Source organism: Lissotriton helveticus, chromosome 7 (genome assembly GCF_964261635.1).
Source record: "Lissotriton helveticus chromosome 7, aLisHel1.1, whole genome shotgun sequence".
NCBI classification, from domain to species: domain Eukaryota; kingdom Metazoa; phylum Chordata; class Amphibia; order Caudata; family Salamandridae; genus Lissotriton; species Lissotriton helveticus.
Window position 1 is genome coordinate 1,667,531,254 of NC_136068.1, and position 16,898 is coordinate 1,667,548,151.

The 16,898-nt window shown below is 50.1% G+C and overlaps 1 protein-coding gene across 2 annotated transcripts in view; it reads left to right on the plus strand.

The window, feature by feature from the left end:
* GRAMD1A (GRAM domain containing 1A) overlaps positions 1–16,898 on the plus strand; it is a 336,050-nt gene that overhangs the window by 247,769 nt on the left and 71,383 nt on the right. For both annotated transcript variants that reach the window (XM_078655362.1, XM_078655361.1), the window contains 2 exons: positions 4,298–4,451; positions 8,937–9,129. In XM_078655362.1, the coding sequence (XP_078511488.1) occupies positions 4,298–4,451; positions 8,937–9,129 (347 nt within the window). The remainder of the gene's footprint in view (positions 1–4,297; positions 4,452–8,936; positions 9,130–16,898) is intronic.

A 16,898-nucleotide genomic window follows, 5' to 3' on the forward strand; every position in this document is an offset into this window, starting at 1 on the left:
TGAGCAGTCTTCCTCCTTGAAAGTGGCACATGCTAAAATCTTCAGCCTCAAAATCAACAAAGGGCTCTAACGAAAGGGATGTTACAAAGGGACACAGTTTGCATAAGTAGTATTATTGTCTCTCGGTGGGTCTAATTTCAAGGACATACTTGTGGTAGATAAAACAAGCATTAGTAACGCCAATAGGGTCTTGCCTGCGCAAGGTATTGGCTTTGTCAGTGTTTTTTGACAATGTGTTTTTTAGCCTTGTTGTACAGGAGTGCAGCAGTTGCGCAACAGTAGTTGAAAGGTAAAAAAAAAAAGCTCTGTAACTGGCTACCTGGTGAAAGGGAGGACAGGAGGCAGCACAGAGGGAGTGGGAAGCAGCAGAGGGTGCGAGGGGGAAAAGGCGATATGAAAAGGCCAGTTGTGTCTGAGTCATATTGCTTTTTTTCATTATGACAGATGGGATGCCAACAGGCAGGGGAGGAAGGGGTCAGGGAAACACGGACAATGAAAGGAGAGAGGGTGAAGGGGGGGGGGGGTTAGAGGCAATCCAACACAGACAAAAAACGGAGAGAGGGAACTAGGGTGGTTGTAAGCCAAAACAGACATTGAATGAATTGGGGGGGGGGACAGGCCAACATGGACAGCGAATAAATGGAGGGATGGAGGTAGAGTAAGGGAAGCCAGAACAGCAGAAGGAGGGTGGGTGGGGTCAAACATACAGCTAGGTAAGGAACACAGAGGTCGGAGAAGTACACAAGGGAACCAGATGAAAAGGTAGCACTCTGGTTGAATCCAAAGAAAAGTGTAGCGCCTAAAAAGTGAGCAGTGGAATGACAGAAGTAATACATCCATGCCCCGAGTGAGTGAGAAACACAGAAATAGGAAGGAAGCCTACGACAGCTGATCAATAAGAGGCAATCTAGTATGAGTGACAATGAAGCCAAGCAGTGGTAAGCAGTGGACGTTCTCTAAGCCCACCGATAGAAAACAAAAGGTATTGAAGAGACGCAAGACCTAAAATGGTAAGCAGTGATAGGTTCCCAAGCCAAGGGATGGAAAACAAAAGGTCTTAAAAGACAGCATATGCGCTGTCTAGGTGAGACCTAAATAGCAGGGCACTTTCTCTTCAGAAATCCACCGGGCACAATCCTGGCTATCACCACTAGATGGCGGTCTAATGCAAAGTATACTAACCAACCACATCAAGCTTCGAATGTTGCTAAAGTTTATAAACCATTCTCATAAACATAATCTAGAGGGAGAGTGCGAAGAATTAAAACGGAAAACCACCAGCAAGCACCCAGAAGTTTGTGACCAAGCCAGGAGTAATATTGTGTTTAAGAACAGTGGCATGGATCGGGCCAAACACGGAATAAAATAGCTGACAGGTACAGGATAGTGACAATTCAGAGTAAAAGCTACAAAGAAATGGGCGTGCTAAGAAATATGATGACGAAAGACGGATAGGGACCCTCAAACCAAAAGCATCTGACGTTTTCTTGTCCCATTATTGTGACTTGCTTCCCCTACCCGTCTCAATCAGTCAGGATTTTGTAAAGTGCATTACTCACCCGTGAGGGTCTCCAGGCGCTGGGGGTGGGTGTGAGCCACTCCATTGGGGTCATTCGAAGAGCCAGATCTTGAGGTCCTTCCTGAATTGGTGCAGTGTCTGGCTCTGTCAAGGTGAAGGGGTAGTTTGTTCCAGGTCTTGGCTGCGAGGTATGTCGAGGATCTTCCACCTGCTCTGGTCTTGTAAAAACGTTGGACGGTGGCTAGGGAGAGGTCTGCTGAGCGGAGGTTTCTCTTGAGGGCATGGAAGGAGATTCGGTCGTTGAGGTATTGGGGTCTGGTGTTGAGGAGGGCCTTGTAGGCGTGTGTGAGCAGCTTGAACATTATTCTTCTTTTGACAGGGAGCCAGTGAAGTACGTGGAAGTGTTTGTTACATGGTTGTGCTGTGGGATATCGAGGAGAAGTCTGGCTGCGGCATTCTGGATGGTCTGGAGTTTGCGGTGGTGTTTTTTTGTTGATTCTGGCATAGAGGGTCTTGCTGTAGTTCAGTTTGTTGGTGATGAGTGTGAGAGGGACAGTTTTCCTGGAGACGGGTGGGGGAGGGGGCACTTGAACATCTTGCAGAGGTTGTTGAAGCTTGCAGAGGATACAATGTTGATCTGGCGATTCATGGTGACTGATAAGTCTAGTATGATGCCGAGGTTACGTCATGATTTGTTGGGGTAGGTGAGTTTCTGGGGGAGAGGGTCCACCAGGTGTCACCCCATGCGGAGAGGTGGAGCCGAGGATGAAGACTTCTGTTTTCTCAGAGTTGAGCCTCAGGCAGTCGTTCCTCATCCAGGTCGCGATGGCTTTCATCCCTTCTTAGAAGTTGTGCCTGTTGACGTTGGAGGTGAGTTTGTTGCAGACGTTTTGGGAAGGAGGTACGTTGGTTGTTTCACTGTTGGGTTTGGCAAATTCCTGTAGGATGGCAAAGAGTTCATTGGAGTAGTGGGCTTTGGGGTGGATTCTGTCTTGGATGAAGTTTTTCTTTGTTGATTTGATGAATTGGTGGTGTGATGTGATGGCTGTTTTATTTAGGAGAAGTTTTCTTCCAGGGTTTTGCTGTTTCTCCACGTCTCCTCTAGTCGTCAGAGGAGCGCTTGGATTCTCGTAGATCCATGGTTAACCAGTTGGCTTTCTTGTTGTGTTGTCTCGTGGTGTTCTGGCGGAGCGTTAGAGTGTTGGTGCAGTTGGCGAGCAGTTGGTTGAGGTTGTTTGCCGCTGTGTTGGCGTCTGTTGTAATTAGAATTAGGGGTGGAGTGCAGGTGAGGGCGGAGGTGAGGTGTTCTTCTGAGACTTTATTCCAGCTTCTGCATTGGGGCTGCTCAGGTGCTTGTATGATTGGGGGTTTCGAAGGGGAGAAATGGATGCAGTGGCCGTCAGTCCGGCAATGGTGGGGTCTAGGGTATGTCCTGCTGTTGGTGAGGTTCTCTAGGAGGGCGGTGGATTTGGGGTTGCTGTGGTTGTCCAGGTGGAAGTTCAGGTCTCGGAGTAGCATGTAGTCTGTAGCGGCGAGGGCGTGGGGTGTGAGGAGGTCGGCCATGATGTTGGTGAAGGGGGTGTGGGGTCCAGGAGGTCTGTAGGTGAGTGTTCAGCAGAGCATCATTCTGAGGTTGTGCTGGATCTGGACGTGCATGTGTTCCATGGGGGCCGAGGCATCGTCCGAGCTGGTGGTTGTCAGTCAGAGGGAATTTTGTGGACGATGGCGCGGCCTCCTCCTGAGCGTTTTGGCCGGTCTTTTCTCAGGCTCTTGTATCCGCCAGGGATGGTGGATGCCATGTCAGGTGCAAAGCTAGCGTTGGTCCAGGTCTCTGTGAGGAAGGTGACGTTGGGCGCGTGCGTGTTAAGAATATCTACGGCGTGTCTGTGCAGGGAGCAAATGTTGAGAAGGATGCAGCTCAGTGGTTTGTGTGTGGCGGCGTCTGGTGGGATGGGGGTTGCTGTTGGGGGCCGTAGGTGGGTGAATGTTTGTGGCGGTTGTGTCGGCAGGAGATCGGGTCTTGAATGTTGCTCGACGTCGAAAGCTGGCAATTTTGCATCCGGGGTTGAGAGCATGTAGAGTGCTGGGGTCATAACGGCGGATGTTCAAGGGACCAGGGTCCCTGGCGCTGATCACAGTCGGGTCGCCGACGGGCTTCCATTTGGCGTGCCTGCGGCCTTCATTAAGTAGGGGTGGGCGATCAGCTGCGAGGCGGGAGCGACACGCTGGGAAGGGAGGGGCCGTTAGGGCAGCAGCGGCTGGGAGCGAGAGAGGCAGAGATGAATGGCGAGGATAAAGAGATGAAAAATGCTAATGAAGGAAATGAAAGAGGCAACTAGAAAGAAATGAAAATGGGCAGATAGAAAGAAATGAAAAAGAGGCAGAGAGACAAAAGACAGAGTGGAATAGCAGAAGAGCAGGGTGCTCTTCCACTAGACAACCAGGGATGAGGCGCAGGCTGGAGCCTGCCGCTGGAGGAGGGCCTCGAACACCTACCTAAGGAGCTCAAGCTGGTGCTAAGGGCAGAGCCTTAACGGTGGAGCTGCGCAGAGGGAGTGCAGTGAGTCTGACCAGGAGTCTGACCTGGATGCAAACTTTCCCTCGCAGGAAGCAAACTGTATTATCCAGTTCCTAGTGGAGCACTTATATGTTGTACATAACTACCTTTCCTATATACCTTACTGTGTGCACCAATAAATGTTTCTATTTACACCCGTCTGCCTCCACACAGCTTTCCCTGCAGCCTCACTGATTGACACCCTCCTTTTCCCTTGACAGGAACAGTGAAGATATCCCCGACGTTATTGAACTCAGCGACGCCACCTCGCGCTGTGTGATTGACGGGAAGCTGGATGTCAGCCCTCTGATTGACAGGATGCTTCCCGTCAACCAGTCCTTCACCTCGCTGGCGAGCAGCGACGGGATCCCTTCGGTAAGTGCTTGGTGCCAGTTCTCCTGTAAGTTTTGCCACTAGAAGTAGGCAGATATTTTGCTTGCTAGATATCTGTGCTGCCCCCTCGCCAGAGATGCTATAGTCTTGTGGAGAACTCACAAAGGGGTGGAGGGAGGGGGTGGTGATGAACACAGAGCTGCGCACCAGGTTTCAGCAGCACTTGGAGGTTAGAGAGACTTCCACAGGTTGGCCTCTGGTTCTGACACTACTACAGGGTTCTGCCTCTCTGCTTGGCCTCAGACTTGTGTAGCACTAGAAGGTTAGGGGGCAAGAGCTATTCTACAGTCCTCTGACACACATTGGTTCGGAGCTGGACTCCATTACCCAAGCTGTAAAATACTGCAGTAATCAGAGGACAAGAGCTCTCTAAGAAAGGCTGCAGGCCTCTGTGCACTGAGATTGTGGGCACATTGATCGAGGGCTTCAGGCCTCTGGGCACTAAGATTGTGTGCACATTGATCGAGGGCTTCAGGCCTCTGGGCACTAAGATTGTGGGCACACTGATCGGGGCCTGAGACTTCTACAGTACTTTGGCAGTGTGGTGGGGCTAATCCTGCGCTGGACCTGATGCAGCGCTTGAGGGGTAGTGTTGGAAAACGAGGCAGCATCTGTGAGGCCTGCACAAATAACATGACACATTTGTCCTTCACTGGGAACCAAACACCCTAGGGCAGCGCCTGACTCTCAGAGGGTAGCGTTGCAGAGCAGTCTGAGGCTTACTCAAGGGAGGTGGTGTGGGCTAGTAATCGCCATTTGCAGGTGCGCAAAAATAACACTCAATAATTGATTGTCCAGTCTGTACTTTCCTTTATAAAAGTAAGAGTACATTTATTAAACACACACATCACTCAATACTATACACCAATTTACAAATATACATAAGCTGTTGGAATTACTTTGTGACATTGCATAACATCTCCACCCCTCCAGCAGGGGGGGGTGGGGTCTAGTACCACCACTCCCATGTATGCACATCATCTTGCCCCCAATGCAATTAGTTGAACCTATCCTGGAGCGAGGGCCATGCGCACTGGCACCATCCCAATGGCGTCCCCCTCCCATTACTTCAACAAGCATTAAACAGGGATACACCTGCCTTGGTGACACATGACCCTGACCAAGCATCTCCTACTGACCCTAAAGTATACACCTCTACATCTTAAGGGCTAACAGTCTGGGGTCTTCACCTAAGCGCAGCAGCAAGACTACATGTTTACGCACACTTTAGAATGACAGTACTCCGCACATTTGGATATCATTAAAAATGCATTGCAATTACAGCCCCTAAAGGCATCACAGATGATCACAGGATTAAGTTGTAAATACCGTCAGACACCCTAGCAGGAGTGTCTAGCCACTTAAATCCACTTTGCTTGTGACATCACCTTACACCAGTACTTCACATTGAACATCAGTCCCTCTAAAAGAAATAACCATTAATAAATGCATTTCAGTGCAATTACGCCATTTCACCTCCAGGGGATGCCCTTCTCGAGACATCTCCAACTCAGCCCTTCAATCTTTGATGCACTTCTCAATGAACCCCCAGCTGTAGAACAAAAGTTCCAGCCTAGGAGGTGATGCAATCTTCGCTGAGAGTTGAGGGGTTATTCTTTTTAAATCCTCAAGAAACTTAGGGTGGGGCTTAGCTTTATGCTGGGGAGAGACTGCGCTGCTCCAGCAGCTCCCCCAGCACCTTTTCACACTCGAGGGGGACTCCTCTCCTCTGGGGGCCACCAAAATGCCAAAAACAATCCATTCCTCAGGCCTTGCAAGGCATCATGCTTTCAAGCTCCTGCTGCTTTCTGGGGCCTCGGTGGGGGGCCCGGTCCCACCTGGACCCCCGGGTAAGGGTATGCGGCGCAGGGAGCCCACACCCGGCCGCTCCGCGCTTTGGTTGGGGGCCCGGTCCCACTCGGGCCCCTGGCTCCTCCTTCCTTGTTCGGGGCCCCAGTCCCACCCGGGACCCCCGCAGGCTCTCCACGTTGGAGGGCAGTCCCCGGGACCTGACCCACCCCGGGGGCCTTTCCTGGACCAGCGGCAGAGCCTCACGCGCTTCACCGCCAGGGGGCCACAGGTCCAAGGTCGCTCACCTTCTGGGGGCCATATCTCAGCCCCTGGAGGTCCGATCTGCTCCATTTTCGCATCTTCTTGCTCCTGGCGGTGCCCCCCAGCCACTGGGAGCACTCTCCTTCACTCTTCGGGTCTACAAGAGGGTGCACTATGCAGGGAGTGGTCTGCACTGGCTCCCTTCGCCAGCCTTTCACCTGGCTCTCCTCCTGCGCCTCTCTTCTCCCTGGGCAGAGGCCCCTGCTTCTGCGCACCGGTCCTGGGCGCTTCTTCTGGTGCTGTTAGGGGCCTGGGTGACAGTCAGGGGGTCTCTCCTTCCAACTGCCCATTGCCAGGCTCCAGCACCTTCCACCTCAGCAGACCACACCCCAGAGAGAGCTTCTCTTCCTGTGCAAGTACTTTTTAAAAGTTGAGTAGGGGGCTAGCAGAAAGTCTCTGTGGGTCCTATCAAACAGCGACACATCACTTCCCTGCCCCTGCCCCCTCCTTCTTGTCCAGCCTCTGGGTTTGTTCAAAATGGAGTCCTCCAGTGTCTCTAGCCACATGGCCTCTGAAACCCAACTCCTTCCCCCCTTCACTGCCTTCTCTCCTGGGTGCAAACTGGTGCCTGGCACCCAGTGACAGCTGCTAATGGATGAGCCTGTAGCCCCACCCATCTTCTTCTTTGTGGAGAGGAGGCCCTAGCTTGTGGAAGGAAGGTTATCAATCCATTCTGCTGAGGTCAACCCTCAGCCTGGGTCTGGTCATGGCTGGCTCAGAGAAATGACAGTTCTGTATGACCCAAAAGCAGTACAAATTTGACTTTGGACTCTGCAGAATACTTATTTTCACCTACTCTACAATGGACTTTAGTGCATGTCTGGAATCTGTATGCTTTGTGGAAGTCATTTTAGCCATGGGCCCCACATCCCCATTGGGGAATAATGAAGTGAAAACACAGTAAAACGCACTGACTTTCCCTGGCATGTTCCTTCCCAGGGTATAAAGCCTATTCCATGTCACCACCCAATTCTGCATAAGTCCTGCCACACCATTCACTCTGTAGCTGCTCCTGGACTGCGCACGCTAGGAATCTCCCCTGCGCAGCTCCTACACGTGTGCACACGCATGTACACCCGTGTCTGCATGTAACCAGCACGGTGTCCCATACTCCAGCTGCTGCGCAGCGGCCTAGTCAAGCCAGGCAGACACCAGTAAAATCTCCATGCAGTCTCCTTCATTATGAGTTCACTGTGGATGAGTCCCAGATTATGAGTCTCCCCCACAGTAAAAGCTCCATAATTAGGTGCTCAAAAAGCGAAAAATCTGGGCGGCCCTAGTGTCAGAACCACCTTCTAACAGGTAGGAGATCAGATTGCCAGTCCTGGGCTAGAACCCTTGCCCCAAACCCTCCATTCTAAGCCTTCCTTTCTGGGGCAGTGTGGTGGGTCTAACGCAGAGCTGGATCTTCTGGAGCACTTGAGCACTAAGAGACCAGACTCCCTGTCCTGGCCTAGAACCCCTGTCCCAAAGCCTGCATTCTAAGCCTTCCCTTCTCTGACGGTCTGGTTGGGCTAATTCTGGGCTGAACCTTTTGTAGCACTTTAGGGCTAGGTGACTAGACTCCCTGCCCTGGCCTATCTCCTTCTGCTGCACTTTGGGACTTGGAGTCCGTGCTCATCAAACCTTAAGCCTTCTTGATAATTTGTGCTAAGAGTCCAGACGTCTTGATGTGTGCATGGATTATAGAATCCTTTGTCAGACTCCCCATTCTTCAGCAGTCCAGGCTCTGAAGCCTGGACTAGGAGCAGTGCCTAAGTGTTCTGCTACATTATTAAGACTGTGCAAATGCTCCTCTGTGGGAAGCTCCAGGGTCTGGTCTGCCATGGTCTTTCTAGTGGATCAGCAGCCCTGTTGCCAACAGGATTATTTTCCAGCACCTCTGGTTTTAGTACACGGCCTGAGCCTGCTGCAGCAGTGAGATATGTGTACCTGTGCACTAGTGCCGGATGGTTCTGCCCTTGTGCAAAATATTAAAAGATGCATCTTCATATTCTCTGATTACAAAAATAAATAAATGCTGTTTTGGAAAATATAAGAGTCTGAGACTTGTACAAGGTGAATAGCGTTTTTGTGAATATTGCATATACTTCAGCTTAATTTGTGAAGTCTTGTCAAACTTCCTAGAGTTTAGTGTTCTGTCTTAAAGGTACACACTGAAAGAAGCGGCAGTTTTCTCAGGTTGAGCCGAAATTGGATGTGAATAATTATTTTAAAGATCCCAGTATTGTAATTTTTACTGGCTGTAAGGTATGTGGTTTTATCCATTTCAGCATCTGCGTCAGCAGATGAACTTGCAGACTGCTGTGTGTTGTTTGTCCTCATGAGTGATTTGTTCTGTTGTTGTAATAACAGTTCCTGGATGATCGGGAAGAGCAGACAGACAGCCAAGCGGATGCCTCGTCCAGCCAGACCGTCACCCCATTAGTGGAGCACCCCAAGGCCGACCTGCTGCTGGACAGCCTGCCGCCTCTGAACCTGCTGAACAGTGAAGACCTCCCCACAGACATGAGCAACTCTTCGTCGTCCTCCAGCACTCAGGATGAAGGTGCGTCACACAGGCGAGGAAGTAGCATAGACACAGCCTGGCAAGGAACATGTCCGCCCAGCCCTCCTCTTTCTCAGCACAGCCATGGCAATACACATAGGGCTCCTAGTCGGAGCTTGTCTTGGGAAATATAGAGCGAAGACTTGAGCATGTAACACCTGGGCCTATGAATGTAGAGCCTGGCCATGAGCACGCACAGCACTCCCCTGAGTATGTAATACGTGGTCCTCTGGATCTGAGTATGCAATACGTGGTCCTTGGGATATAGAGCCTGGCCTTGAATTTACAGACCCAGAGCATATAACTTCTGTCCCTTAGACTGTGGAGCCCGGCCAGAAGCATGTACAGCACAGCCTTGGTATGTGATACTTGCCCTCGGGCTGTAGATCCTGGCTATGAGCATGCAAAGCGCGACCCTGAGTTCTGAACGCCTGGTCCTAAGGCCAGGACAGAGCATGCAAAGCATGACCCTGGGCATGTAATACCCTGCCCTTGGAATGTAGAGCCTGGCCATGAGCATGCGCAGTGCGACCCGGAGTATCGAACGCCTGGCGCTAAGGCCAGGAGCATGCACAGCATGACCCTGGGTATGTAATGCCCTGCCCTTAAAATGTAGAGCTTCGCCATAAGCATGTACAGCATGACCCAGAGCATGAAACACTTGGCCCATAGAAGGTAGAGCTGGGCCATGAATATGTAGAGCCCGGCCCAGAGTATATAACGCCTGGTCCTTAGGCCATAAGTATGCCCACGCCTATGTTCGAGGCATGTGGGCTGCTAAATTCATATCTTAGCATTAGATCGCCGCCTAGTGTTGGGCTCGGATGATTGCACATTGTTGTCCTGGAAGAGTCTTCGAAGTATCCTGAGATAGGTGGCTCCTCCCCTGGACTACAGTGCGCATGGGCATCGGCTCCATCCCCAGATTGTTTTTTTCCGCCATTGGGTTCGGATGTGGTCTCGACGTCTTACTGTCGGAACCAAGAAAAACTAACTTTTAGCGGCCAAAAGGCCTCGATTTTCTTGCGTCGGTATTGTCTGCGCACGGTCTCGAGTCTTCCGTCTCTTGGAGCCGGAATAAGCGGAGTTTTCTTCGCTCTCGGAACTTTGAGGCCTTCTCATCGCGACACGACTGCAAGCCTTTTCGGCCATGGAGCGGAGCCCGTTTAAGTACTGCCCGCTCTGTGGGTCCAAGTACCCACACATCGATCTACACCCCGTGTGTAACAAATGCCTTTCGCCTGACCACGACGACGGCAAGTGCAAGTTGTGTGCACAATTCCGCTCAAAGAAGACTCTCAAGCTTCGGCGCGCGATGCGCATGGAAGCTAAACAAGCGGCCCCGGATCCGGAGAACATCTTCGGCGACCAAGACGAAGAGCACGCCTATTTATCACTGCTGACCCGTATCTCCTTGCACTGAGTTTCTACCCCATGCATGCAGCCCGACCATGATTTTCCAACCTCCCTAGTGATCCCTGGATTCCTTTGGCTAGCAATCCACATCTTAAACCTTTCTGCTGCCCCCTTGGAATCCACAGCCTCAACCTTTCTACTGGCCCCTTACTATCCACAGCCTTAACCTTTCTACTGGCCCCTTACCATCCACAGCCTTAACCTTTCTGCTGGCCCCTTGCCATCCACAGCCTTAACCTTTCTGCTGGCCCCTTGCCATCCACAGCCTTAACCTTTCTGCTGGCCCCTTACCATCCACAGCCTCAACCTTTCTGCAGGACCCTTACAATCCACAGCCTTTACCTTTCTGCTGGCCCCTTACATAATTCTAAAAAGCATAATTTTATTCAACACCTCACAGTTCCACACCACACAATTCAACTCTACACATTTCCAATAGTCACCACATTATAACACACCAAACAACATGCATCAACTTAACACAATTCCACAACACACCATATACCTTCAAAACACAAATTTCTTATCATGCCGAAGAATGTAATAGCACACCATATACTTCAAATCCAAAGCATATCAAATACACAACACACAGTACAATTCCACATAATTATCTTTATAGCACACAATTTCCCTCTACATAATTCCACTACACTTAATACCATTTAATTACTTTCCACATAATTTTCCAACACACCATTCCATATATTTTCGCTGCACAACTCCACACCACACAATTTCAGAACAAACAATTCCAGCACAACACATCTCTCTCTCACACTTCCACCAACTCTATAATCTCTCCTCAACCTACCCACTACCCCTCTCATCTCTCCCTCACTCTCACTACCCGCTCTCATTTCACAAATCCACTGCCCCCTCTCATCCCTCCCTCACACTCCCTTTCTCCTCTCTATACTTTCTCACACACGCTATCTTCCCGTACCTGCTTGTGCTGTGCACTGCTACACCTCTTGGCTCCCCTCCCTCATAGGGGCTCCTCTCACATGTCCCTCTGTCTCTTTCTCTCTCTCTCTCTCTCAGATACACTATTCTTGCATCTCTCATCTGGTTCACTTTAGGTCTTCGTGAACAATATCTTTCCCATGCTTTATCCAGGTTTCCGCCCCTCAAACCCACTCTCTCCTCCTCTTCTTTGGGTGTCTTCTGCAAATACAAACGCTCGCTCTTTATACGTCTATAGCCTGCTCTTCCCTTCTTTCTCTTTCACACTCACTACGTCTGTTACTCTCTCTGGAGTTCATTCACCACGTCGTGCACAAAATACCTATCCCTCCCTATCTTCCTTTCTATCTATTCTCTGCATCTGTCACCCCTATCTATTCACCATAGCACATAATTCCACTACACAAATACACTAAACACCACAAAATACAACCCCACACAATTCCACGACTAACCATTTCAATAAAACAAACATAATTCCACTACCCTCCTCATACATCCACACAAAAACACTTATGTAAAAAGCATTATCAATTACAATGCCAATAATTCTACCTCTCGTAAATGTGAGACCTATTGCATTGCAAATGCATGTTTATCTTCATGCATTCTTTCTCAAACCCTTTCCTCCCTTGAGCTTTCTCTCCCTTACTTTGTCTTTTTAGTAATTGTTTTCGCTTCTATTCTTGGCCTCTTCCTTTCTTACTTCTTTTTCTCTCCGTTTCCTTATTTCAATTTTTAGTCTATATTTTAAGCAGCTTTACTTCTCACGTTTCTCATTCCCCTCTTTCACTTTCATTATTATTCTGCTTTCCCTATTTCCCTCTGCTCTTCTGTTCACAAGTTTCCTCTCTTTCCCTCAGTTTAACTTTTCTTGCCACTCAAATTTATGCCATCTTTTGTCTCTTGGCTTCTTTTCGTTTCTTTCTGTGCCCTCTTTTCTTCTTCCTACTGGCTGCTCTGCCGTCTTCACTCTCTTTATTTACTTTTTCTTCGTGTCACTCATTTTTCACTCCATTTTTCTGTTTCCTAATTTCACTCTTTATCAACCTATTAATTTTTTGTTATGTTCTATTCTCTCTCGATGTTGTCATCTTTCTTCATTTCTATCTATATCTCTTATCTGTCTTGTATCTTCTTGCCTCCTTTTCTATTCTTTAAAATATTTTTACCCATCAATGTCTTGTTTTCTTAGCTCAAGTATCCCACCATCTCTGGTTTTGTCTATTTCTCTCCTTCCAGTCTTACCTGTATCACTCTTTTCCTTTTCTCACCTTCTAGCTCTCCAATCTTGTTTTTCTATGCGCTCCGCCTCTATTCCTTTTTCTCTCTTATATTCTATCTTTTTTGCTTTATCAATTTATTATCCTCATTTGTTGCTCCTTTGTTGCCATCTAGTGGTATTATCTGAAAGCGCATGTTACTTTTCTTCCAATCTAAGCTTACAGGTATGTCTGAAAGGGGACTTTTCACAATGTTAACAACATTCAAAGTCCCATTGACACCCCTTAGGTCAGGTGTACTCGCAACCATTTCCGCAAGGGCCATAAAGGGCGGTCTATGATGTGACCGAGGGCCGCATTGATGCCAGCAGGGTGGCATTTGAGGGGGCTGGGGGAGGTAAAGTATATACATCTAGTGGCTGAATTGCACATGTGAAACCAGATAACCTGGGATTAATTCCGGCTTCCCCACTTAACCAAATTTTGTGATCCTATGCAAGTGTTTTATCTTGAAATACATGACTCCAGGATCTGCGCTGTACAAAACTGTTCGAGGCATATGAGCTGCAGATTGTACACTTTGCATAGATCGACATCTGGTGTTGGGCTCGGATGATTGCATGTTTTTGTTTTCAAAGAAGTCTTGTAGTCACGAGACCGGTGACTCCTCCTTTGGTGTAGAGTGCGCAAGGGCTTCGGCTCCATCGTCAGATTGTTTTTTTCCGCCATCGGGTTCAGATGAAAGTTGCTGCGCTCCGTTTCGGAACTGTTTCCAGACCTCTTCGACGCGCAATTACATTCACCGACAGTATTGTCTCGATCAAGTGCCTTTGACGCGCACCTCGAAAGCTTCCATTACTCTAAGACGCCCGCGAACTTCGACTCGGGCTGTCGGGCCTACCTGCGCCGATCTAGACGGACGTCGATGGAATGGACTCCCTTTAAAATATGTCCACAGTGTGGTGCTAAATTTTGCAGCGTGAATCTTTCTGGATTCACTATGCTCTGCATATTCCGCAATCTGGTGGTTGGGTCCGGAATCGTAGTCTTTTTTCTCTTTTTTTTTTTTTTTTTTGTCGTAGCCCAGGTGGGCGTCGACGTCCCACCATTTGGTGTCCTTTCGGTGACGTCGGCGTGCTTCCGGCGGAAGATACCACCCTTGGGCGCCATCTTCAGATTCTTTTTTCCGCCGTTGGGTCTGGATCGTCGCGTGAAGCTCCAGAAGTTTTGGAGGAGGAAAGAAGAAAATACAGCAAAAACTCACAGGGGAAGGCCTGAGAACATCGACAGAAGAGGACCTTTAGCGAGGAGACGACGAAGAAAGGAGAGAACTTCGAAATCTTCGACGTCCTTGAAGGAATGCGCACACAGGGGGCCCCCTGAGCGCAGGGATGTACAAGACGCCGTTTAAATTCTGCAAGAACTGCCACCACAAGTTCGCACAGAAGGACCAGCACACAGTCTGCAACCTCTGCCTGCCAATCGATCACGAGAGCAGAGACTGCAACGCCTGCTCCGTCTTCAAGCCGAAGACACTCCGAATTCGAGAAGGACAGAGGACGGCTCACCACACGATGCAGGGCAAAGGCCAAGCCCCGACGCTTTATGAACTTGGCCTCTCCACCGACGATGAGGACAACATCGCCGAAGGACCAGATGACTTCACGGTCGTTGAGACCGATAAGAATACGCCTGATAAGGTAGGAGAGTCTACGACCCCGAAAACTCCCACAGGGCCTCGGAAGCCTGAGGCCGACTCTCGAAAGTCGGAGCACAGAGCCTCGAAAGGAGCACCGGCGCCGAGCAAATCGACGACCGAAGCTGCATCCTCCGAAAAAGAGCCCAGCGGATCCTCCGAGAAGGACTCCCGGAGGCAGAAGACCAGCGAAAAGCAAAGGTCATCAAAGCAAGCCCCCGAAAAAGGGCCTTCGACTTCGACGTCGAAAGAAAAAGAGCCGAAGAAAGCTTCGACGACGACGCCGAAAAGGGCGGCCGAAACGCTCGACGACCAACAGACCGCAGAAATGCAGAGAAAAAAGAGAAGGCTCGAGGCCAAAATGGAGAACATCCTTCAGAGAAGGAAGGACTTCGACGAAAAAATGAAAAGTTACAAGATTCCCCCGAAGCCGGCACCGACCGTCGCTGAGGTACAGGCGATCGAAGAGTTCGACATCGAAGGGCCGCCGAAAACTCCGGAACCTTCGGAGCACGAAGAGGAGGAGGACCTCTACTACACAGAGGGGGATTACGGGGAACAGCAGTCGAGCTACGGTTCAGGTTCCTCGACGGCCCAAGACCAGGAATGGCAGGACATCGAGGCCGAAAACCCAGAGGAGGCGGTAGAAACATACCCCTCGAGGCCTTCGCCACCGGATGACATTGGGGCATACAATGAGGTGGTAAGAAAGGCGGCAACAGCTTATGGAATTAAGCTGGAAGAGAAGAAGCCAGAAGCAGACTTCCTACTCGAGACACTGCTCCCCATACAGACAAGGAGCCAGTTCCTGCCCATGCTCAAGAGTATCACGGCCCAGGGAAAGGAGGCCTTCAAGGACCCGGCTACATGCAGATCTGTAACGCCGAGGACCGAGAAGAAGTACAAATTCTCCTCCGAAGACCCAGCTTACATCAAGGGTTCCGTCACAGCGGATTCTATAATCGCTGCAACGGCCAGGAAAAGGGCAAATGTCCCAACAACGTCCGGACCCCCACCTGACAAAGAAAGCAGGAGGATGGACCTAACGGGCAGGAAGATTGAGAGGAACGCTGCGACGCACTGGCGGATGGCGAATTCCAACGCCCTCCTGAATAGGCATCAATACCAGCACTTGGAGGAGATGGGACAGTTGCTCAAACACCTCCCGGAACAATACCGTGACAGAGGTGCACACCTGGTAGAGGAAGGGAAGAGCATCGCCAACTCATGCCTGAAGACAGCCTTGGACGGGGCAGAAACATCCAGCAGACTGATGGCTATAGGCATCACTGAAAGAAGGCAAGCATGGCTCAGGATCTCAGGATTCAAGGCTGAAGTCCAGAACAACATCCTGAACACACCCTTCAGCGGTGAAACATTGTTCGGAGCCCCAGTTGATGATAAGCTCACCCTACTGAAGAAGGACAACGAGACGGCAAGGTCCATGGGAGCCCTGCAGTTCAGAGGGATGAGAAGGGGCACTCCGTCGCGGAGGCCGAACGGCAGAGGTTGAAGCCAGAGAGGAGATTCTCACCAGAGTTTCCACCAGGGGCAACAGAGTGACAGCCAAGGCCACCAGGGGCAGCAGAGGCAAAACTGGAACTACCAAGGCAGGGGCCAGTCCTTTCGATCGAGAGGAAATGGACGGGGCCAGAGAAGAAGAGGCGGCGAACAGCCCCCCTCTAAGTGACTTCACACGAGAGAAGGTGCTCTACCACCCACACCCTCCGGGGGAGGAGCACGGGAAAACAAAGAGGAGAGGGCTACACGGACAAGACACAAAGGAACATGCAACTCCGGTAGGAGGAAGATTGAGATTTTTTCTCCAGGAGTGGAGAAAAATAACAACAGACAAGTGGATACTCAATATTATGCAGTTCGGGTACTGCATAGAGTTGGAAAAAAGGCCACCAAACAGAAAACCAAGGAAAAGACAGCACTCACGAAGAGAGCTGCAACTACTGCAAGAGGAAGCCCAAGAACTCCTCCTCAAAGCGGCCATAGAACGGGTCCCCTTCAAAGAACGGAACATGGGAGTGTACTCAAACTACTTCCTAGTGCCAAAGGTGGACGAAAGCCTAAGACCCATACTGGACCTACGGTTCCTGAACAAATACGTCAAAACTCAAAAATTCAAAATGACGTCCCTACAAGAGGTCATTCCTCAGATAAAAGCAGGGGACTTCTTGTCTACCATATGTAAATGTAAATGTATTTCGATTTATATAGCGCACAAATCACCCAGGGGTCTCAAGGCGCTTGCTTAGGGAACCCGTCCTGGTATTCCCCTGTGAGATACCCTGGCAGGGTATTCACAAGGTGAAAGCCAGGCATCCCGCCGCGAGGGGCCGTAGTGGAGATTAAGCAAGCTATTGCCCAGAGTCGCAGAGTGTGACCCCGTGAGTCGAGTAGGCACCGGAGCGAGAATTGTCGAGTCCGTGGAATTTTTGAGCCCGAGACCCGCCGAG